At 42.2% G+C, this 25,530-nt stretch overlaps 1 protein-coding gene across 2 annotated transcripts; it reads right to left on the reverse strand.

Annotated features, from left to right (window-relative positions):
• Window positions 1-4,360: 4,360 nt before the first annotated feature.
• ZFP69 (ZFP69 zinc finger protein) lies at window positions 4,361-22,973 on the reverse strand. Of its 2 annotated transcripts, none has more exons than XM_017873314.1 (6): window positions 22,286-22,973; window positions 20,694-21,163; window positions 18,335-18,426; window positions 10,971-11,097; window positions 10,555-10,650; window positions 4,361-5,784 (listed from the first exon to the last, which is right to left on the reverse strand). In XM_017873314.1, exons 2-6 carry the CDS (start codon window positions 20,818-20,820, stop codon window positions 4,646-4,648), a joined length of 1,581 nt encoding a protein of 526 aa, XP_017728803.1. In that variant the 5' UTR covers window positions 20,821-21,163; window positions 22,286-22,973; the 3' UTR covers window positions 4,361-4,645. The 2 variants fall into 2 exon arrangements, with proteins under 2 accessions (XP_017728803.1, XP_017728802.1); XM_017873313.1 differs by having other exon boundaries at window positions 10,555-10,653.
• Window positions 22,974-25,530: the final 2,557 nt, after the last annotated feature.

Here is a 25,530-nt window from a genome sequence, read left to right on the forward strand (position 1 = left end):
GAGGTGGCGGGCGCCTGTAGTCCCAGCTACTCGGGAGGCTGAGGCAGGAGAATGGCGTGAACCCGGGAGGCGGAGCTTGCAGTGAGCTGAGATCTGGCCAGTGCACTCCAGCTTGGGTGACAGAGCGAGACTCCGTCTCAAAAAATAATAATAATAAAATAAAATAAAATACAAAAAAATTAGCCAGGCATGGTGGTGCACGCCTGTAATCCCAGCTACTTGGGAGGCTGAGGCATGAGAATTGCTAGAACCTGGAAGGCAGAGGTTGCAGTGAGCTGAGATCACGCCACTGCACTCCAGTCTAGGGGACAGAGCAAGACTTCATATCAAAAAAAAAAAAAAAAAATCACTCAGACAAAATGTCTAGCTAGACAAGAGACTATGCCTACTGACACACCCCTAGAGAAGGACATTTCTGTCATCAGCAAAGGGAGGGAACAGTGCCTATGGGGTAAACAGAATAAACACACAGGCACTGATAACAAGCCAAGCCAGTGGGTAGGCTCTGAAGCATAACATAAGGCTTCCTGGAGCAGTAGTAAACCTAAGAAGTAAACTTCTTTAAAATGGCAAAGTATGGCTATATTCAGCCAATTAAAAGCAGGTGTATGAAAAGCTAGGATGACAAATTTGGAGTAAATGTGCTAAAAAAATGTGACTGAGCTATAAGATATGAGTAATTGAAGATGGTTATTCTCCATTTATGGGTTTAGATTAGGTGAGTTCCTAAACCCTTCTCAGCTCCAAAATCCTGATTCCATGAGCTGGCATTGAAGAATGGGTAAGATTTGGAACTCTACAAACACTAAACCCTTCCTCCGGGAACTGCTCTCCTGCCTTTCCAGCCACCCCATCCATATGGTTCTCATAAAACCTGACATCTCTGCCTACAATTGATTTAAGGGTGGGCACCTGACCTACCTGGGCCAATAAGAATCCTTACCCCAGGAATTTTACACCGAAAATGAGAAAGAGAAGACAGCTTTTGTCTGGGTGATGGAAACTGAATATATGTAAAATATGGAATTGACAGTAACCATGATTTGCAATCAGGTGTTTAAAAAGGCAGGGCCAGAATGAAGACAGAAACAGAGGTGAAAGATGGAGAGGAAAAAACAATTTGGGTTTCCCAAAGTCCTTCAAGACCTGGTCCCAGTCCACTGTGAGCATGTATCACAGCCCCTGAATTCCATGAGATACCCCCATATCCCTCTAATAACATCATCCTCCTTTGAGGCTTCAGGTAGCCCCAGTTGATTTCTAGTTATTTGCAACCTAAAGAACCCTAACATACTGACTTTGGTCAGAGCCCATATGGGAAGGAGAAAAATAAACGGAAGTTGAAGCTATAAGGTAGGACTAGAGATAATGAGGATCTTAAGTGCCAGGTGTTGGATTGTAACTGGAGTAGTGGCTGTGGGGAGGGACCTGATGGGAAATCCATTAACACAGAATCACTAACACTTTCATAAAATGTTATCAGGTTTAAAAATAAAACACGTTCAAAATCACTGTGGGGCTGGCTTTGGTATTTAGCTTTCACCACATCGTAAGCAATTTTAATTAATGCTCATTCATTAATTTTCATTAGAAAGTTTTGTCTCCTGCTGTCTCCTTCCATGTGTTAACTATAACTCTCTAACACAAGCATCCTGTAAAATGCTATGTATGTTCAGGCTATCATTCATGGTAGACCCTGCCATCCTAAATACCTTGCCTCAATCATCAGTTCTCTTCCATTCCAATCAGGATTGCAGCCAAGATTATATTCACTGCAATGAGTCCTTTTAAAGAGACTGATCCTTTTATCTTTATCTTTTACAATCTAAAAGGATCAGTTTCCTTAAAAGGACTCTCATCCATCAAACAGTTCCAGCCTCATTAAATCAGAGACTGGAACAGTTGGTGGAAAGGTGTCTCCTTCTCCGGCTGAGACTCTGGTGAACTTGGCTACCAATCAAGATGCAGATTCCTCTCTGGCTCCAGGTATGGAAAGTGGTCACTATTTCTAGGGGGTGCAGCCCACCTGGTCCTTCTAGGCCATGTTATTGAAACAAGCTGATGCTCCTCAGATGGCAGATAGGCCTGTTGATCCAGGTCTAGGAGATGCTTCAGCATCAGATATGGCTCCTACAGTTCCATATCTTGCCGGTGAGAAAATAAATAGGTCCAAACCTCTGTGAAGGCCCATTTGCCAATATCTATAATAAAAACACATATACTCTTGGCTGGGTGCAGGGGCTCCCATCTGTAATCCCAGTACTTTGGGAGGCTGAGGCGGGTGGATTGTTTGAGGCCAGGAGTTCAAGACCAGCCTGGCCAATATGGCGAAACCCTGTCTCTACTAAAATACAAAAATCAGCTGGGCATGGTGGCACATGCCTGTAATCTCAGCTACTCAGGAGGCTGTAGGCAGTAGAACCACTTGAGCCCAAGAGGCAGAGGATGCAGTGAGCCGAGATTGTGTCACTGCACTCCAGCCTGGGAGACTATGTTTCAAAAAAAAAAAGAAAAAAGAAAAAAAAACCCCAAAAAACAAACAAAAAACCCTCCACACATACTCTCTAGCACAGAAATTCCAGTTCTAGGAATTTATCCTACATACTTACATGTGTGTGAAACAAAAATGTGTAAGACTATTCATTGAACACTGTGTAAACAAAAGACAGAAAATAACCAAAACCCATCCATAGTGAAGTACATTTATACCATGGAATACTATGCAGCTATAAAAAAGAATAAGTAGGCACTTTATATAGTGAAGAGGAATGACATCTATGATATGTTGTTTGGTTTTTGTTTTTGAGACAGAGTCTCACTCTGTTGCTCAGGCTGGAGTGCAGAGGTATGATCATGGCTGACTGCAGCCTCGATCTCCCAGACTTAAGCAAACCTCCACCTCAGCCTCCCAAGTAGCTGGGACCACAGGTGAGTGCCACCACCACACCCAACTAATTTTTAAATTTTTTCTAGAGACTGGGTATCACTATGTTGCCCAGGGTGGTCTCAAACTCCCGGGCTCAAGCAATCCTTCTGTCTTGGCCTCCCAAATTGCTGGAATTACAGGCATGAGCCACTGCAACTGGCCTATATTATCATGTAATAAAAGTAACATGCAGGCTGGGCACAGTGGCTCACGCCTGTAATCCCAGCACTTTGGGAGGCCTAGGTGGGTGGATCACCTGAGGTCAGGAATTTGAGACCAGCCTGGCCAACATGGTGAAACCCCATCTCTACTGAAAAATAACAAAAATCAGCTGGGTGTGGTGGTATGCACCTGTAATCCCAGCTACTCGGGAGGCTCAGGTAGGAGAATCGCTTGAACCTGGGAGGTGGAGGTTGCAGTGAGCTGAGATCGCACCACTGCACTCCAGCTCGGTGACAGAGTGAGACTCTGTCTCAAAAAAAAAAAAGGTAAATTGCAGATGTGTTTGTATAGGAGGTGGCCATTTCTGCTTAAAAAGACAAAGGAGGCCAGGCGTGGTGGCTCACGCCTGTAATCCTAGCACTTTGGGAGGCTGAGGCAGGCAGATCGCCTGAGGTCAGGAGTTCAAGACCAGTCTGGCCGGCATGGTGACACTCTGTGTCTACTAAAAATACAAAAATTAGCCAGGCATGGTGGCGGGCTCCTGTAATCCCAGCTAGTCGGGAAGCTGAGGCAGGGAATTGCTTGAACCCTTGAGGCATAGGCTGCAGTGAGCTGACACAGTGCCACCGCACTCCAGCCTGGGCAACAGAGTGAGACTCCATCTCAAAACAAACAACAACAAAAAGACAAAGGAAAACTGTATATTTGTATTCGCTTAGATATAAATTTTAAAAAGCTGAATGGATACACAAAAAATTATTTAAAATGGTTGCCTCTATGCAGAAATCAGTGGTAGGAAATACAGGAAGGAGGCTTTTCACTGTATACAATTGTTTCTACCTTCTGGACTTTATACCATGTGAAAGCTTTCTCCATTAAAAAATACATTATTTTATTCTTTTTTGCAGAAACAGGGTCTCACTCTGTTGCCCACCTGAAATGCGGTGGTGTGATCACAGCTCATTGCAGCCTTAAACTCCTGGGCTCAAGTGATCCTTCTGCTTCAGCCTCCTGCACAGCTAGGACTACAGGCACATGCTACCACGCCTGGCTAATTTTTTAAAAACTTTTTTTGCAGAGATGGGTCTTGCTATGTTGTCTAGGCTGGTCTTGACTTCTGTTAAGTGATCCTCCTTCCTTGACCTTCCAAAGTGCTGGGATTACAGGCACAAGCCACTATGCCTGGCCAAAAATATAAAATTTTAATTAAAAAAAATAGGGTTGGTGATATTTTAAGTTATAGTTCCCAAATGCTGGTCTGCAAATCATGAATACCCATGAAGAATAATTTAACCCACCGTGAAATCAGAAAAAAACTATGTTGTTAATTTTTCATAATGCTGAATTCATTTAATTTGAAGGACCAGATTTTAATCTTAAGTACTTTTTATAGAGGTGTTAGTAGTCAGTACCTGTCAATGTAATGTTTATTTACAATGGGAAAAATTAAAAGTTGGCATCATTACACCAATTCCTCATATTTGAGTCCTGAAATTTTAAAGCATTCTAAATCACCAATTTACACTTGGCTTTTGTTCTCATGTCAAATACCTGTTTTTACACATTATTTCGGAAGGCATTCCTCCTGTGTATTTCATGGTGTCGACTAAGTGATGAGTTATAGCTGAAGGCTTTTCCACATTCGTTACATTCATAAGGTTTTTCTCCAGTGTGATGTCTCTGATGTTTTTTAAAGGATGAATCATGCCTATAGGCTTTTCCACAGCGATTGCATTCATATGCTTTCACTCCCGTATGAACAGTTTTATGGTTGCTAAGGTGTATCCTCTGCCTAAAGGCTTTTCCACATTCTTTACATTTGTAGGGTCTCTCCCCAGTATGGATCCTCTGGTGGTGCGTTAGATATGCTCTATGACTAAAGGTTTTACAACATGCAGTGCATGCATAGGGCTTCTCCCCAGTATGAATTCTTATATGTTCACTAAGGTGTCTAATCTGTCTAAAGGTTTTCCCACATTCATTGCAAGTAAAGGGTTTCTCTCCAGAATGAGTCCTCAAATGTTGAACCAAGCTAATGTTCTGGCTGAAAGCTTTCTGACATTTATCACATACATAGGGTTTCTCCCCAGTGTGAGTTCTATGATGCTGATTAAGTGATGAGCGATGTCTGAAGGCTTTCCCACATTCCTCACATTCAAAAGGTTTCTCACCAGTATGGATTCTCTGGTGTGTACTGAGGGATGCACTTTGACTAAAGGCCCTTCCACATTCCTTACATCTGAAAGGTTTCTCACCAGTATGAATTCTCATATGTTCAGTAAGGTGAATAGGTTGTTTGAAGATTTTTTCACATATATTACATTCATAGGTTTTCGTTCTTATGTAACTTGTTGGATGATTAATCAAATCTAATTTGTATGTGTTCCGCTTTGTAGGTGTATCATATTTATGGTGCCTCTGTTCAATAACAACATTTGAACGCACAATTATATTTTCCCCAAATTTGTTAGTTTCTTGGACTCTCTTCTTATGGGTCAAGATGGCTTGTCTCACATCTCTCACACAAGTTTCCTGGTGCCTTTCTAAGACATCATCATATGTGGAGACTTTTCTCAATGTGGAATAAATTATATCATCTCTCATGAACCTTTCCATCATAAAGCCATGATATAAGCGCTCCTGTGAAATGGCACTCTTTGCAGTTGACTCAATGGTTTCCATTTTACTCTTCAAGTCTGAAAGAAATGAAAAAAAGCTTTGAAAAACCAATTGCTGTAGTGGTTATGGAACAGAGATTGAGACAACAATATGGATAAGTGCATGAGATTTTGACTATATTGAAATATGATTATCCTGCTTGGAGAAGTAATGGGAAAGCAAATTAAGAAACAATGAACAGGTTAAAAGTGTCATATTATTTATATATATATATATATATATATATATTTGAGTCTTTTAGTCCAGCTCTAATAATACTAAGTAATAAAATTTCAGACCTATGACTTAAGAATATAAATATTTTAATTGACAACTACTTTTTGAAAACAATCTCAGAAAGATAAAAAGATGTTTCCCTCCCCACTCTGGCAGCAGCAGGAGACATTATAGTTCAAAAAATACGGTTTGAGCTAAGAATATACACAAGAACATTATGCTGTCTTTCATTGAAACTTGTGTGTGTGTGTGTGTGTGTATATATATATATATCTATTTCTTTCTATGGTTACTAATATGTTCGTGAAAGTATTACTTATACAAAGGAGACTTGTAAGAAACCCAGACTACTGCTAGGTTCTAGGAAAATCTCTTTAAGATTTTTACTTGATCAATTTGTTGCACCATTACTAGTATTTCAACTGACAGGTCTGTATGTATTCCTGAAAGGTATAATTTCTTATAAGATTTTTTAGCCAACATAGATGGATCATTAGCAATTCAAAATGTCAAATTCTAAATGATGACAGACAATAATAATGTCTAATAATATCTACACTCTGCAGGTCCTGATTCTGGTCTTGAATAGGGGAGGAGGAAAAGAAGATGACGGGGAAAAGAAAAGAAGCCATTTATGCATCCCTCCCTAATTCAGTATCCGAGCATGAGAGAGTCTCAAGCAAGTGGGGAAGAAGAGAGGATTTAGTTTTGAATGAAGTTAGGAGTTTTTATTATTGCACTGAACTAAATAGGCATTTTACTAAAGTCAAGACTGTTCTTGTTATTTAAAGGAATGGGATCATCAATGGAACTCTTTGAGATTTCATCCAGAGGCTGGGAAAGAACATTCATGGTAGCTTTTATTATTATTTTCATTATTGTAAGTTGAGGAAGAGAAAACCCAGGAAAATATACAAACAATGATTGGATTAATAACAGAATAAAACAAGGTGGCTGCATAAAAGGTCAATATTCCAAATCAGGTTTGTTATTACATACCAGCAACATAATTTTTTTTTTTTTTTGAGGCGGAGTTTCGCTCTTGTTGCCCAGGCTGGAGTGCAATGGCACGATCTCGGCTCACTGCAACCTCCACACCCCGGGTTCAGGCGATTCTTCTGCCTCAGCCTCCCGAGTAGCTGGGATTACAGGCATGCACCACCACGCCTGGCTAATTTTGTATTTTTAGTAGAGACAGGGTTTCACCATGTTGGTCAGGCTGGTCTCGAACTCCTGACCTCAGGTGATCTGCCCACCTTGGCCTCCCAAAGTGCTGGGATTATAGGCATGAGCCACCACACCTGGCCAGCAACATAATTTTTTAAAATATACCTGTTCATGACTGAGGCTTGGGGAAAAGGAAAGGAAAAAAAATACCACCTACAATAGCAACAAAATGTAAGATTTTCAGAATCAATCTAACAAAAAATGTACAATATGTACAGGAGAAAATCCTGAAATGTTACCCAAAAAAATTAGGAAATATCAATAAATGGAGTGCTATATCATATTCCTGGACAGGAGGATTCGATAGCACAACAGTGTTAACTCCCCCAAAATTGATCTAGAAATTCAATTCTATTCCAATCAAAATGCCAGCAGAGTATCTGTGGGTGTGATTTGATGTTCTGATTACATAATTCAAATAAACAAACCAAGAATAACCAGAACAATTTTAAAGAACAAGGTGGGTGAACTACCTCTACCACATATTAAGTCTCACTATGAAAGTTTTTAAGATACCCTGGCATTAGAGTAAGGACAGAAAAACAAAATAATAAAACAACATAAAGAGAGGAACACGATAGAAAAAGAATATGCAAAACAGAAATAGACCCAAACATATAAAGAAACTTGACAGGTGACACAGCAGCATTAACTATTCCTGGACTGATTATCCATGTGGAAAAAGTTAATCAGATTTCCACCTCATACATACAAATGTATTTATATAAAATAAATTCCAGATGAATTAAACCTAAATGTGAAAAGCAAAACTTTGAAAATATAGGAATATGTAGAAACATATATGTATGATACACACATATGATAAAATGGAGGACAGCAGGGCACAGCAGCATGCACCTGTAGTCCCACCTACTAAAGAGGGTGAGGCAGAAGAATCACTTGAGCCCAGGACTTCGAGGCTAGCTTGGGCAACATAGTAAGACCCAGTCTCTAAAAACAATTTTTTAAAAAGTATACAAAAAAGGAGAATAACAAGGCATAAAACGGTTTCTTAAACAAAAAGCACAAACAATAAAGAACAACCTGATAAATTCAGTAACATTAAATTGAGAAACTCACATCTATCAAAAGACACTAATTTTGAAAAGTCAAAGATAGGCCACTGACCTAGAGTAAACATTTGCAAAACATAAAGCTATCAAGGATTATCATCCAGAATGAATACACACATACACACACACGCTTTTTTTTTTCTACAAATCCATAAGAAAAAAGATTATAGAAACATTGGCAAGGGATATAAACAGGTAATTAACAGAAGAGCCTGGCATTAGCGTAAGGACAGAAGAAGAGATGGATGGATGGTCAATGAACATGAGAAATATACTTCCTTTCACTAGTAATCAGGAAAATGAAAGAAACAAGATACCATAATCCAGTGAATTTACAAAAATCTTAAAGTTTGGCAATAACAAATTGTTGACAAAGATGCTGAGTTATAGAAACTCTCAAGCCCTGTTAATGGGAGAATAAACTGGTGTAACTGCTTTGAAGAGCAAATTGGTAATACCCAGCAAAATGAAAGTGCATATATTCTACAACCCAACAATTTTGCTTCTACCAACTATCTTAGAGAAACACTTGCATTATGTATACAAGAAGTTATGGACACAAAGTTTTGCTGCAGAATATTTGTAACTCCCAAATTTGGAAACAATGTAAATGTCTATCAACAGGAAAATGAATAAGAAAATTGTGGCTTATTAACTCAATGGAAATGAATGAACTAGAATAACATACTGGGGAATATCACCAGTGTTGAATGAGAAAAGCAAAAGGAAGAAGTATATACACCATTTATTTAAAGAAAAAGAACATGCAAAACAATGCTATATATTGTTTAATATGTATACACTAATATACATGGACTGCTTTTACTACATTATACATGCAATAAAAGCATGAAGACATGGGAATGGTATTTCAATGCAGAGTGGTTATTTCAAAAGGTGTAAGGGGGACAGTGGAGCTTCAACTCTGTTTCATTTCTTAGTCTAAGTGGAAGCTACACATAAATGTGTTATAATGTTTTCTATGCCCTTCTGAAAGTCTAAAATATTTCACAATAAAATAAAAGCAAAGTTTGAGGAGACTGTTAGGGACCACAAGATTTGGTGAGAAGGAATCCTTTGGTAATTTCTCTTACAGTTTTCATGAAGTAGCTGTTACAAAAGCTTAAGATATGTAAGTTAAAAAGAGAATGAGAATCGAAGCTGGAATTATAAAATGAACATTGGCAAAAAGTAAAAATGGAGTGTAGGAAAATTAACGATTTGTACAATGCAGTGAGAGTCTTGGAAAGAGATTGAGTTTCTGTGAAAATACCACATACATCTCACTGCTTAGAGAAAGCTTTAGATCGGCAGCCCTTAGGATACTGGAGAAAGGGAAAATCAAGCTCAACCTTAATGAGGACAAGACTGCTCTTTCCTCCAACTCCAGAGAGACTTTTGCAAGGGCTCAGTGAAGCAAAGGGGTAAGGAAGGGTGATATTAGTTTACTGGAGGCTCCATATAGTGGTCTGAGCCCTCCCCACAGCCAAGGCTTTGAGCACTCTGACCTATATATTAAAATTCCATCTGCCTTGGTGATTTGGTTTGAATATTTATCCCCTCCAAATCTCATGGTGAAACGTGATCCCCAGTGTTGGAGGTGGGGCCTGGTGGGAGGTGTTGGGTCATGGGGATGGATCATTCACGAATGAGTGTCCTCCCCATGGTAATGAGTGAGTTCTCACTCTGAGTTCACGTGAGATCTGGTTGTTTAAAAAGCCTAGCACCGGCTGGGCACGGTGGCTCACGCCTGAAATCCCAGCACTTTGGAAGGCCGAGGCGGGTAGATCACAAGGTCGAGATTGAGACCATCCTGGCCAACACGGTGAAACCCCATTTCTACTAAAAATACAAAAATTAGCTGAGCGTGGTGGTGCGTAACTGTAGTCCCAGCTACTCGGGAGGCTGAGGCAGGAGAATTGCTTGAACCCCAGAGGCGGAGGTTGCAGTGAGCCAAGATTGCACCACTGTACTCCAGCCTGGCAACAGTGCGAGACTCTGTCTAAAAAAAAAAAAAGAAAGAAAGAAGGAAAAGAAAAGAAAAGAGCCTGGTACCTCCTCCTTCACTCTCATGCTCCAGCTCCCACCATGTGATATGCCTTTCACCATGACTGTAAGCTTCCTGAGGCCCTCACCAGGAGCAGATGCCAGCGCCATGCTTCCTGTACAGTCTGCAGAACCATTCGCCAATTAAACTTTTCTTTATAAATTATGGAGTCTCAGGTATCCCTTTATAGCAACACAAAAACAGACTAACACACTTGGTCTCACCTGAACTGGGATCTCCTGGGCCTTCTTTCTCTGCCATCCATGGCTCTTCTCCTTTCTCTAATTGGGATATCACACTAGGTTTGGAAAGTTGATATCCTGCTTATGTAGTAAAAAAAAAGAGTGTGAATGTTTATGCTGATGTCTAAGAACCATCCCCAGAGTTTTGTTCGAGTCTTCTGGTATTCAGGGCCTCCACAAGTGAAAAGGGGTGGGTCTTTCTATTCTAACTCTGTGTAGTAAAGTTGTTCCCCAAGAAAGTCAAATCGGATATGCCCTCACTAGGTTTTCAAAGGGAATAAGACATCTTTAATACAGAACCCAAAATCAAGCCTCAAGGAATCCACACATCAACAATTTAAAATAATGACTGTCCTATAATGGGTGGGTTTCCGGATGCATGGATAGCTAAGTCTTACCCACTGACACCAAGTTGCTGTAGTTCTCCAGCATCACCTCTCGGTACAGATTCTGATAAGCAGGAGCTAACTGTCCCCACTCTTCCTGGGTGAAGTTAACAGATATGTCCTTGAAAGTCAACAATTCCTAGAACATCAAACACATTTCTGTTTAGCCGGAGACCACTTCTGTTAAGTTCCAAGGAGTTTTGATGGTATTCTAAATTCTGAGAGATTCTAAACTTACTTTTATCAGGAGCCTTCTCTAGATCTGTTTGGAGATCCTTTGATCTCCAAATTTGATCAACAAAACTGTCTGGAACTGTAGTCTGTCTGGATCTCTAATCTGGAGATTACTATAAATAATGTAACATATAGAAAGACAGATGGTGATACATGCCTAAGAAAAAAAATTAAGCAGAATAAGAGACATTGGGAGAACCACAGTGAGGGTAGGATAATCCTTTATGTAAAGTGGTTGGGGAAGACTCTCTAAAAGGGCGATATTTGACCAGAGACATAAATTCAGTAAAAGAGAGAACCACATGGAAATCTGAGAGAAGAGCATCCTGGGCAGGTGCAAAGGACCTAAGGTGAGAGCATCCTTGGCTTGAGGAACAGGAAAGTGAACAGCATGACTAGAGGTAGCCTGGTTGATTAGAGAGTGGAAGGAGATGAAATCAGAGAGGTGGAGATGAGGGACAGGGTGGGATGGGGATAGAGGTTCCCCCACCACCTCACACACTTATTGTCACAAAGACCTATGCTTTCTTACTGAGCCTGAATTCTGAGGCCCTGCTGGAGTTTAATGTAAAAATGAACAAAACTGTCTGGAACTGCAGTCTAATCCCTTTCTAAGCTCAAATGCTAAAAAGATAAAAAGGAAAGCCCTCAGCATTGGTGGCATGGGCTAATTAGAAGTATACTCAATCAAAAAGCTGTGTGACAGCCAGAGTTCAGCCACAGCTTTAGGAGGAGCCCCTCACCTTAACCATCAGAGAGACGAAAGGGTTTGGAAATAGAACAAACCAAAACAAATGAAGAAACTATATATGTGTGTGTGTGTGTGTGTGTGTGTGTGTATACATACAAAACACACACATATATGTATGTATATACACATACACTCCTGCCTTGGTCCTTCTAAGTGTTGGGATTACAGGCATGAGACACTGTGCCTGGTCAAGAGATGACTTTTTACTGTGATATGCAATTTCTGGAGAGATGAAGTGCTAATGCAGAGATGCTTAGCATCACACTGAATTTTAAGTAGATACCTGAAACACCTGGGCTCACTACAATAGCCACAGGAGATAGCTACAAAATTATCATAGTAATGCAATATGTGTACTATAGTTTATGCAGTAGTGATTTAATACTGCATCTTTACATTTGTTTATATTTCTCTCAACTGCGAATGGCACCATGAATAGTCCGTACATACAAGCTTTGAAAATTTTAAACTTTTTATAATAGATACGTGTATCTGTTATGGTAGTAAATAAAATAGACTAGTATCTACATATGTTTTATGTATTCATAACATACCTAACTTTTTCTTAATTTTTCGATACTCCTAGACCACACAGTCCATCTGCAAGTTTTTCCAAATTGTCACAAATCTCCAAAAAATGTTTCAATATATTTATTGAAAAAAGTCTGTATAGAAGTGGACCTGCACAGTTCAAATCTGCGCTACTCAAGAATCAACTCTAGGCCGGGTGTGGTGGCTCACGCCTGTAATCCCAGCACTTTGGGAGGCAGATCACGGGCAGATCACGAGGTCAAGAGATTAAGACCATCCTGGCCAACATGGTAAAACCCCGTCTCTACTAAAAATACAAAAATTAGCCAGGCAAGGTGGTGTACGCCTGTAGCCCAGCTACTCGGAAGGCTGAGGCAGGAGAATCGCTTGAACCCAGGAGGCAGAGGTCGCAGTGAGCCGAGATCTGGCTACTGCACTCCAGCCTGGCGACAGAGCAAGACTCCATCTCAAAAAAAAATAAAAAAATAATCAACTGTAAATGAAAATTCTACAAGTGAAAAATACAGTATCTACAAAATTCATTGGATGGGCTTAAAGTAGATTAGACCATGATGAAGATAAGATCAGTGATCAGTGAAACTTAAGATGGGTCAATAAATATCATTCAAACTAGAGTACCAAGAGGAAAAACATATGTGGGATAATATCAAGTGGTCTATTATACATGCAATTAGAATCTCAGGGCTAGGTGGGGTGGCTCATGCCTGTAATCCCAGCACTTCGTAAGGCCAAGGCAGGAGGATTGCTTTAGCTCAGGAGTTTGAGACCAGCCTAGGCAACATAGGAAGACCCTACCTATCTCTACAAAAAAATACAAAAATTAGTCATGCATGGTGGCGCACACCTGTAGCCCCAGCTACTCAGGAGCTCAGGAGGCTGAGGTAGGAGGATCGCTTAAGCCTGAGTGGTAGAGGAGGGAGGGAGGGAGAGATGGAGGGAGGGAAGGAGAGAGGAAGGGAAGAAGGCAAGAAGGAAGGGAGGGAGAAAGAGCAATCTCAGAAGACAGAATAGGTAGAAAAAATATTTGAAAAATAATGGCTGAAGATTTTCCAAACTAACGGGGAAAAAATCAACCCACAGATCCAAGAAGCTCAGCAAACCCCAAAAAGGATAAACTCAAAAGAAAATCACAGCAAGGCACTGTGGCTCATGTCTGTAATCTCAGCACTTTGGGAGGCCATGGCGGCAGATCACTTGAGGTCAGGAGTTTGAGACCAGCATGGCCAACGTGGTGAAACCCCATCTCTACTAAAAACAAACAAAAAAAATAATTAAAAAATTTTAAAAAATAAGCCTGGGTGTGTCCTAGCTACTTGAGAAGCTGACGTGAGAGGATTGCTTGAACCCAGGAGGTGGAGGTTGCAGTGGGCCAAGATCATGCCACTGCACTCCTGCCTGGATGACAGAGCAAGACTCGTCTCCAACAACAACAACAACAACAAATCACACCTATGCACATCAGATAAAAGTTGGTATAAAACAGACACATTGGCCAGGTGCAGTGGCTCACGCCTGTAATCCCAGCACTTCAGGAGGCTGAGGCGGGCAGATCACAAGGTCAGGAGATTGAGACCATCCTGGCTAACATGGTGAAACCCTGTCTCTACTAAAAATACAAACAATTAGCCGGGCGTGGTGGTGGGCGCCTGTAGTCCCAGCTACTCGGGAGGCTGAGGCAGGAGAATGGTGTGAACCCAGGAGGCAGAGCTTACAGCGAGCCGAGATCGCGCCACTGCACTCCGGCTTGGGTGACAGAGCGAGACTCTGTCTCAAAAAAAAAAGAAAAAGAAAAAGAAAAAAAACAGATACATCACATAAACAGAATAACAGCTGCCTTCTCATCACAGATAATACAATCTAAAAGATAATGGAACATTGTTAAAGTACTTAAACAAAAAGCAGTCAACCTAGAATTCTTTACCCAGTAAGATCCTCAAATAGGAATATAAAGAAATCTTTAGATCAATGAAAGTTGTGAGAATTTGTCACCAGGACACCCACATTATAAGAAATGCTAAACAAAGTTCTTTAAGCTGAAAGGAAATAATGCAAGATAGAAACCTGGAATGAAAGGAAAAAAGGTAGAGTGCCTAAATGGATAAATATGAGGGCAAATATGAAAGATGTGTTTTTTTCCATGTTCATAATTTGTTATAAGACAGTTTACTATTAAAAGCAAAACTAAGAACAATGTACTGTGGTGTTTTTACATGTAAAACAAAATGTATATTGACAAAATGCTAAGAGTGGGAAGGAGTATACGAAAATATAATGTAAGTCTTTCATATCATATGTGAAGCCATAAAACACTAATTCAGAGTAACTGTGGAATGTTACTTTTGTAACATGTGTAATGTTAAATACAATGTGTAACATTCCACAGTTACTCTGAATTAATATTATATGGCTTCGCATATAATATGACTGTTTTTAGTGGTTGTTAGAGCAACCACTAAAAACAAATCAAAGAAGTGGCCAGACTCAATGGTTCACGCCTGTAATCCCCGTACTCTGGGAGGCCAAGGTGGATGGATCACCTTAGGTCAGGAGTTTGAGACCAGCCTGGCCACCATGGAGAAACCGCATCTCTACTAAAAATACAAAAATTAGCTGGGCATGGTGGTGGGAACTTGTAATCCCAGCTATTCAAGAGGCTGAGGCAGGAGAATCACTTGAACCTGGAAGGCGGAGGTTGCAGTGAGCTGACATCGTGCCACTATACTCCAGCCTGGGCAACAAGAGTGAAACTCTGTCTCAAAAAAACAAAACAAAACAAAACAAAAACAAAAAGCAGGCTGGGCGGGGTGGCTCACGCCTACAATCTCAGCATTTTGGGAGGGCAAGGCAGGCGGATCACGAGGTCAGGAGATCGAGACCACCCTGGCTAGCACAGTGAAACCACGTGTCTGCTAAAAATACAAAAAAAAATTAGCCAGGTGTGGTGGCACGCATCTGTAGTCTCACCTACTCAGGAGGCTGAGGCAGGAGAATTGCTTGAACCCAGGACGCAGAGGTTGCAATGAGCTGAGATCGTGCCACTGCACTCCAGCCTGGGTGACAGAGCAAGACTCTGTCTCAATTAAAAAAAAAAAAATTCAAAGAACTGTAGCTTAAAAGTCATTAGAGGACATAAAATGGAATACTGGAAAAATGATTCAATGCAAAAGAAGGCAGAAAAAGGCTGGGCACAGTCGCTCACACCTGTAATTCCAGCACTTTCGAAGGCTGAGGTGGGCAGGTAACTTGAGGTTAGGAGTTTGAGAGCAGCCTAGCCAACATGGTGAAACCCCATCTCTACTAAAAATACAAAATTAGCTGAGCGTTGTGGCAGGTGCCTATAATCTCAGCTACTCGGGAGGCTGAGGCAGGAGAATCACTTGAACCCAGGAGGCGGAGGTTGTAGTGAACCGAGGTCACACCACTGGACTCCAGCCTGGGTGACAAAGTGAGACTCCGTCTTTAAAAAAACAAAACCAAACAAAAAATAAGAAGGCAGGAAAAGAGAAACATAAAAACAAAGGCTAGATAGGATAAATAGCAAACAAAAACAAAAGTATACACTCAGACCCAACCATACTGATTGCTTTATTTTTTATTTTATTTTATTATTATTTTTTTTGAGATGGAGTTTTGCTCTTGTTGCCCAGGCTGGAGTGCAGTGGCGCAATCTCAGCTCATGCAACCTCTACCTCCCGGGTTCAAGTGATTCTCCTGCCTCAGCCTCCTGAGTAGCTGGGATTACAGGCATGCGCCACCACGTCTGGCTAACTTTGTATTTTTAGTGGAGATGGGGTTTCTCCACATTGGCCAGGCTGGTCTCAAACTCCTGACCTCAGGTGATCTGCCCACCGGGCTCCCAAAGTGCTGGAACCTGTGTGAGCCACCACATCCAGCCACTTTAGCTTTTTACAGTCTCAGTTTCCTCAAATAAGAAGTTCAAATGCTAATATCTGCCATCTAGGATTGGAATATATTGCAGCTTTATTTATAGTAATATGGAAGAAGTAACGATAATAGTCTAAAGAGCTATCGCTACATTCTCCTATCTGGAATTTTTCACTTCCTACATTTATCATAAACTGATGGGATTAAAGGATTACATTTTTAAAAATTGAAGTACAATTTACATACAGGAAAATACACTAAGAAAGTGTATAGTTTGGGCTGGGTGCAATGGGCTTATCTGTAATCCCAGCACTTTGGGAGGCTGAGGCAGAAGGATTGCTTGAGCTCAAGAGTTTGAGACCAGTTGGGTAACATAGTGAGACCCTATTTTTTTTGTGTCATTTTTTTAATTGGCAGAGTATGGTGGCATGTTCCTGTAGTCCTAGCTACTTGGGAGGCTTAGGCAGGAGAACTGCTCAAGCCCAGGAGTTTGAGGTTGCAGTGAGCTATGATTGTACCACTGCACTGCAGTCGGAGCTACAAAGTGAGACTCAGTCTCTACAAAAAAAAAAAAAAAAAAAAATTTTAAAAGGTGTAGTTTGATTTTGATATATGTAATATCATGTAATCGAATCAAGATAGAGAACATTTCCGCCATCTCAGAACGTTCCCTCATGCCCCTTTTTAATCAGTATCCCACTCCATGCCGAGCTGATCCACCGCTGATTCCACCCCACCCCCAGATCTCATTTTAAAACGAGATCACTATTTTTTAAAAAGAATATATGGTCTATAGTTGTTAGGCGTAGTGTTCCTTCCGTAAGTGTTAATTAGGTTAAATTGGTTGATAGTGTTGTTCAAATCTTCTGTATCCTTGATGAGTTTTTGTCTACTCATCAATTACTGAGAGGAGTGTTACAGTTTCTAATTATTGTGATTTTGTCTATCTCCCTCTTTAGTTCTGTCAATTTTGCTTTATTTTGAAGTTCTGTCATCACATGTATAAACACTTAGAACTGTTGACCCTATTATTATGAAATGTCCCTTTTTGCCTAGTAATATTTCTTTTCCAGAAATCCACTTTGTGTGATATAATATATACCTCCAATGTTCTTTTAATTATTGTTTGTACAGTATAGCTTTTCATCTTTTACTTTAAACTTGAAACTCCATCTCAAAAAAAAAAAGCTAAAGTAATTGCCCCAGATCACTGAGTAACTAGAAATTAGATGTTGTACCATCTAATTTCAGAACTCCAGTTCATTTCACTTAAAACTCTTCTGTCCTCCAATAAGGTCTCCTCTTTAAGTCTTTCTCTCACATTTATTTTACAATTTTTCTTCCATTTCATCTATGTTTCCAATAGGCAGTACAGACTATCCCATTTGTGACACCGTGTTGTAGCTGCTCTCAGTGGCTACTCTAGCTTTCCTGCCCAGCCTGTCTGATGTGTGTACTGTGTGGCCTATTTCTTCCCTACTCACTTCTCCTTTGGTTCTGGTTTGACCTCTGTTCTGAATATTACACTTAAGGTCACCTCTCCAAGTTCACAGTAATAAGTGTACATCACTAAGAAAGTCAGAACCTTCTTACCCATTTTGATTCTGAGTATTTTATTGAGATTTCTCTTAGATCTCAAGTGGTATCAATTGGTTTTTGGGGGCTAGAATTATGTCACTCATTTCACTTTCTTTATAGAAAGTAGCATAACACTAGATGTAGATGTTGGTGAGAAACAAGAGTGACGTGGAGGGAGACCCCTATGAGTAGGGAAATTGCCACCACTGGAGCCCAATTTTCTGTAAAAGGGCAACTTGCATTGAGCTCCCCAGGTTGAATTTGTTAGTCTTAATACCCTACCTCACCACCACTCCCACCTCTGCAAAAAAGACAGGATATATACCCTAAAAAAACAAGCAGCAATGTCAAGAAAATGAGACGAATCCCTACTCACATGGGATTCTGCTGTCGGGAGTCCAGGGGTCACTTCATCCTCTAAACTTTCTCTCTGGGTCTTTATGTCATCAGCATCCTGAGACAGCAGAGCTGGGGAAGGTAAAGAGCCATGAGCTTTTTATCTCCCAAAATCACCCAAATAGAGAAACTGCCTGCAGACCCACTCAATGTGGCTTCTCCCTGAAGAGGTTCACAAAGGGGGACATTGAGAGTGACTCAAGAGCAGCCTGAAGCCTCCTTAATGAGGAGGACCTGCTGCAAGTTGCTTTGGGCATTAATGTTTCCCGATGATCAAAAACTATGTATGAGAGAACAAAGTATTTAAATGGAGAATTCTTTAAATCCCACTCCCCCTCCAAAAAACTCTACCAATGGTCAATACTGGTCCAAAAGCACAGCTCTAACAGGCCACTCCTTTGTTCAAAAATCATCAAAGGTTCTCCACTGACAAGAAAGAAAAATCCATACACTTCACCATGGACTTCAAGGCACTCTACAATCTGCCCAAAGCATATTTTCTCAACAATGGGTACTGCTACACTACCATCCTTTATACATGGGACACACCCACCCATCACATTCTTAGTCAGTCAGGCTAAAGATTCTCAGTCGGACTAAAGATTCCCCATTTTCTTCAAGGCACCCACTTGTGTATCCTTTCCCCAAATCTACACAAAAAACCTAAGACATTCTTCAAGGCCCAAATCAATGCTACCTGCTCTGTGAAAATTTCTTAAATACATACAACCAGGCCGGGCGCAGTGGCTCATGCCTGTAATCCCAGCACTTTGGGAGGCTGAGGCAGGTGGATCACGAGGTGAGGAGTTCGAGACCAGCCTGGCCAATATGGTGAAACCCTGTCTCTACTAAAAATACAAAAACTATAACAATGTAAAAGGTAATTAAAGTCATAAACTTCGGTGAAACCCTTGAAGTCCAAATCTTCTTGATATTGTGAATTGTACCCCTTCCAGTTTAGTTTCTTCTGGACTTTCCTTAACTGACTACCTTTTAAAATTTGCATACATTATGATTAAAGTTGGGCCTCTACTCTGATGATTCCTATTTCCTCTTTCCTGTTTTAAAGTGCAAACTAACATTCAAATAAACATTACCATCAGGTAGTGCAGACATTTGTATGCATTTCCTTGATTCAATTTGTTGTGACCTTACCAGTTTTTAATTGGAATTGCACCATTTCGTAGATAAAGGAAACTAAGTATATTGCTGCACTTTTCAGTTTTCAAAGCAGTGTTTAAAAATTGCATGGTTTTAATTTTTTTAACTCAGTTTAAAAAGACTAAAACATTCTTTCAAAAGAGGCATCTAAATGTGTTCCTAATTTTGTATATGGGCTTAGATTTTGTAACCAATGAAAAAAAGCTGCTATCAAATATGAAAAAAAAAAACACAAAAATTAGCCGGGCACGGTAGCGGGCACCTGTAGTCCCAGCTGCTCGGGAGGCTGAGGCAGGAGAATCGCTTGAGCCTGGGAGGCAGAGGCTGCAGTGAGCCGAGATCGCGCCACTGCACTCCTGCCTAGGCAACAGAGCAAGGCTTCGTCACAAAAAAAAAAAAAATTCCAACCGGAATAAAGTGTCCGGTCTCTTGTGTTCCAAAAGGACTTTTCTTAGGCTGCTTTCTATTATTTTGATTGAGGTGTATGCCTGTCTCCATCCACTAGTAATCAGAATTAGAGATAATTATTCATTTTTCCATCTTTTAAGATGCTTAGCCGAAGTCCCTGCCTGACACGGCTAAAACAATAAATATTGGCTGAATGTAAAGCATTAAAGGTATGAACTAAAACACCACATGAGACACATGACTTCCTCCATCCTTCTATTTACTGCTAACCAGACCACTAAAGAAGGTGTGATTTTTGGGCATCACTCCCACAGTTCAGGATAACATGAGAGATATCTGGCATGTCATTCCTGCCTCTCAGCAGATGAAAACAATGATACTTGTGATAAATATTGGGCTGGGGTGAAAACAACTGGAACGTGTGCAGGAAAACCCTAAGAGGACTTAAGGAGGGCAGAAATCGTAGACCCCTGTCTGTGAATCACATTCCCACACTCAGGAACCACTGGCGGAGAACACCATGTATTCTGTCTTCATGCCCCATGTGGTATCTGAAGATGGGTGATGAGAGCAGCTGAAAGCATGTGTCACAAGGAGTTCATGCTGAAGCCCAAGATTTTCCCTCACAGCTGTCCCCTTCCCAAAAACCACAAGAAATGAACCCCAAAGAACCTTCTCTCCCTCTTTCTCTCCACTTCAATGAAGTGTGTACCCATCTTTTCCCACACAAATGAGATCCCCTTCTTCCCCCTCCATCAGTCCATTCTCACCCTTTCCTTCAAACATTTTAGTCACATCCTCCCACAGGGGCAACCCCTCCGTGGCCTTCTTTGGATGCTGCAACTTCACCCAGGTGCTGGCCTTGGTAGGCAGGGTGATCAGAAGTTGCTGTGGCATGATGACTGCCTGACTGGACTTGTCCACTTCTGGTGAGGAAATTGCCAGAAGCTCTGATGAGAGGCTTCACAGCTGTGGGGTGTTGCTCAGATTCCAATCATCTGCCCTCAGGACTTTGGTGTGTCCCTGCAGCACCAGGACCTGGGGGTTCCTAGAGGCTGACGTGACTAACAATTCTGGAAAACGAACTCCCCTTTAAATCAAGCACTTTCTTTGGGAGGCAGCCAGTTAGTTAGGTTTGAGTTCATGTCTCCATACTCTTTAAAGGAGCAAAAGGGAAGGGAAGAGGGATCCAGAAGCAATTGTCTCCAGAACTCCAGAATCTGCAGAAATATATTTAAAACTGCAAAACACCAAAAAAAGAGAAAATGTTATCCATGCAGGAATAAATATAATACATGTTCCTGGATGTGGCTCCATCTCCAGGTCCATACATACACACACAAACATGCAAAGGTGTACAAACATGCACAGACCCTGCCTTGTCTTCCCTCCTTGTAAGCTGCATGCATCTTCTGCCTGGATACAGACGGAGTTTAGGAAGGCAGGCTTTGAAATCAGACAGCTTGGCTTAGAACTCTGACACTTGCACTTAAAAGCTCTAAGACACTTCAACTCTCAGCTTCAGTTTCTTAATCTATAAAATGGAGATAATAATTGTATTCTATAGAGTTGTAGTGTTGGTTGAGACAATGCTAGGCATACAGTAAACCCTTAACAAACATTGTTATAAACCTATTATCATATTGCTGAATCACAGCATTAGTTTTTAAAGTTGTTTTTAGAAACAATTAAATCTGAATTTAAAGTTCAAAATATGACATAATAATGACATAGCTGAATTTTGGCATGAGCAAGCAGTGACAGCCACGTCACCACCCACGCAGATGGCCAGCAGCTGGCAAGTTCCTTTGACCCACACTGGGAAGATGCATCTTGGTTTCAGAAATGTTAAGATTGGGAAAGAGGGTGTGTCTTCAAATGGTGTAAATGTAGTATAATAAGGACCATTGCAGAATGGTAATAGGCAAATTTGGAAACAACTCAAATCCATCATTTCAACCAACCCCTAGAATCTAACCAGGTGCTTTCACCGTGACCAAGTCCAAAGTATACGGCACCCCAAGAACAGTCGGAACTATGTGGGAAGGGAGCTGGCCTAACTTTTTGAAGTTTGTTGGAGAAGGATGGGTATGTGACTTATGGGTATGTGTGTGTGTGTGTGTGTGTGTGTGAGACTATATGCAGAGACAGGAGCTGCGTGTGTTCTAGAAATTCAAGCTTGTGAAACATATCCCACCCCTGAATACATAAAAGGTCTTGTTACCAAAGTGCAGGAATTTTCGAATCTTACTTGGGAAACAGTTAATGGCTGAGAAGCTTCATATAGAAGATGCCCCACCCTCACAGTGCTCCTAGACATGCCACCCTCTGACTTAAAGACTGCACATAGACTCCTACTCACCACATCCGCCTTGGACCCAGGTAGGACCAGAGATGGGGGCGTGGGAGCGCTCGCTCTTGAGGTTTTCAGCAGTAGAGTGTCTCTTTAGAGACGGACTGAGTGGTAACAGATATTGTTCCCTCCCAGCCTTTTACAGCCAGACCACATCTCCACTCAACGCAATCATTCCCCAAAAAGCGTCCAGTGTTGAGGTCGGCTTCCTTCGGAAGCCCAGAGGACCCTCGGCCTCCGGAGTGGACGAGGCTCTGCTCCAAATTCCCATCAGCGGCCCGCCCAGGCGGGTGGGCTTTCCCAGCCGCGCCCCCAGGAGCGAGGCTTTGAGGGCCGGAATGGGAGGTGTGCCCTGAGCCGGCGTCTTGCAGACCCGGGCGAGGATACACCTGCCTGGCTGCCGCCTTAACACGGGACCGGCGGCTGCAGCCAAGCCCACCCAGCCCGGCCTCTTAGGCCGCAGCCGAGCGTCTCGCCTGGCCTCTGCCCTCCGGCCGCGCCCTCCCGGCCGCTAGCACCGCCGGCCGCTCTCGCTTCAGCTCTGGTGGCTCCGGGGCCCACCCCACGCGGTCCCGCTGCAGCAGCAGCAGCACCAGCAGCCACAACCCGCGCGTCTTCCGGCGGGTTGTGAGCCCTGGCCGCCGGCTCCGCCTACGGGGGACGGCCGCGGAGCCCGCCCTCTCCCGGGAAGCAGCGCGCGCCCTCGATCCCGGAAGCTGGAAGCCGCCGGAGCGCGCCCCCGAGGGCCGCCCGGAACCGTGGATATCGGCCACGCAGCCACACCGCCCCACATTTCCTCACAGCGGTCCTTGGGAGACCTCCTTCAGCCTTTCCGGTGAAGCGCCTTCTCTGTCATTCATTCATTAACTCATTCATTCAGTTATCTATCCTGAGCGTGTAAGATCTACCCCCACATTCTTATAGGCCCTAAGTATACAGCAGTTAACAAAATGCAGTTCTGCTTTCTTGGAACTTAATTACATTGAAATTAACTGACAGTAACAAATAGAAAAATAAATAGATAATACCCCAGGCGATGGTGAGGACCATGAAGAAAAGGAAAACAGAGTGGGGAGATGGTGGGCTAGGATATTTGTATCAACCCACTGTAGAAAACAACAATAAAATTAAAAAATAAAATTCTGGAATACATATATATGTGTGTGTGTGTGTATATATATATATAATTTTTTTTTTCTTGAGACGGAGTTTTGCTCTTGTTGCCCAGGCTGGAGTGCAATGGTATTATGTCGGCTCACCACAACCTCCGCCTCCTGGATTCAAGCGATTCTCTTGCCTCAGAGTCTGGAGTAGCTGGGACTACAGGCATGCACCACCATGCCCAGCTAATTTTGTATTTTTAGTAGAGACGGGGTGTCTCCATGTTGGTCAGGCTAGTCTCAAACTGCGGACCTCAAGTGATGGATCCACCTCGGCCTCCCAAAGTGCTGGGATTACAGGTGTGAACCACCGCACCCGGCATATATATATAATTATTCTTGAGACAGAGTCTCCGTCCCCTAGGCTGGAGTATAGTGGCATGATCTCCGCTCACTGCAACCTCCACCTCCCGGGTTCAAGCAGTTCTCCCCGCGTCAGCCTCCTGAGTAACTGGGATTACAGGTGCCTGCCACTAAGCCTGACTAAGTTTTGTATTTTTAGTAGAGATGGGGTTTCACCATGTTGACTAGGCTTGTCTCAAACTCCTGGCCTCAAGTGATCCACCCACCTTGGCCTCCCAAAGTGCTGGGCTTACAGGCGTGAGCCACTGCGCCCAGCAGTAATATATATTTTTAATGTTCTTAAAAGCATGTTATTAGTTTGCTAGGGCTGCCATTAAAGAAATCACAGATTAGCTAAAACAACAGAAATTTCTCACAGTTCTGGAGGCTAGAAATACAAGATAAAGTGTGGGCAGATTTGGTTTGTCTAAGGTCTATCCCCTTGGCTTGCAGATGGACACCTTCTTTGTCTTCACATGGTTTTGAGGTAGGAGAGCTGCAGGACTTATTTCCCTGGTAGCTAAGGGATGAAGTGTAAAAACCTGCAAAAACCAGCAGATGGTGAGGAAAGAGGTCCCTAGCCACTCTCATTGCTCATTATCATAAGATATTCCCACTAGTGCCAAGACAGTTTGCAAGCGCCATGGCAGTGACCTGGAAGTCACCGTCCCTTTCTGTGGCAATGACCTGGAAACTATAACGTTTCCCTAGAGAGTTCTAAATAACCTACTCCTTAATTTGCATGTAATTGAAAGTGATTATAAGTGAATATAAACACAGTTGCCCAAAGCCCACACATTGCCAACTATGAGTGCACGGCCTATGAGTTATCCCTGCTCCAGAAGGAACAGTACGGTTCAATAAAAGATTACTAACACCACCAACTCACCCTTGAATTCTTTCCCCGGCAAAGGTAAGAATTCTCCTAGGCTAAGCTCGGATTTTGGCTTGCATCAGTTTCGTGTGTGTGTGTGTGCGTGTCCCTGGTGCTCTCTGTGTCCACACTTCCTTTTTTTATAAGAATATCAGTCAGATTGGCTTAGAGGACACCCTAATGCTTCATTTTAACTTACTCACCTCTGTAAAGGCCCCATTTCTGAACACAGTCATATTGGTTAGGGTCTCGTGAATGGGTCTGTTGAGTCCGTAACAAGGCATCTAACATATGAAAAGATAGTAGGAGGTCCATCACAGTGGTTCACACCCTGTAGGCCTAACTACTTGGGAGGCCGACATGGGAGGATCACTTGGACCCAGGAGCTGGAGGCTGCAGTGAGCTATGATCGTGCCACTGCACTCCAGCCTGGGTGACAGAGCAAGACCCTGTCTCAGAAAAAAAAAAAAAAAAAGCCAGAATCCAGGGAAGTAATACAGCTTGGAAGCTGCTTTTGTCCTGACCGCATTTACCTAGAAGGAAAATGATAATTGTCCTTTTCAACTTCAAAGAAGAAAAAAAGTAAAACACAATGAGTGGGGAGTAAAATAGAAGACCCTCCTTACTGCCGGCCATGGTGGCTCACACCTGTAATCCCATGACTTTGGGTGGCCAAGGTGGGCAGATCACCTGAGGTTGGGAGTTCGAAACCAGCCTGACCAACATGGAGAAACCCCGTCTCTACCAAAAATACAAAAATTAGCTGAGCATGGTGGCACATGCCTGTAATCCCAGCTACTTGGGAGACTGAGGCAGGAGAATCACTTGAACCCGGGAAGTGGAGGTTTCAGTGAGCCAAGATCGTGCCAGCCTGGGCA

Source organism: Rhinopithecus bieti, unplaced genomic scaffold, assembly GCF_001698545.2.
Source record: "Rhinopithecus bieti isolate Rb0 unplaced genomic scaffold, ASM169854v2 scaffold_6907, whole genome shotgun sequence".
NCBI classification, from domain to species: domain Eukaryota; kingdom Metazoa; phylum Chordata; class Mammalia; order Primates; family Cercopithecidae; genus Rhinopithecus; species Rhinopithecus bieti.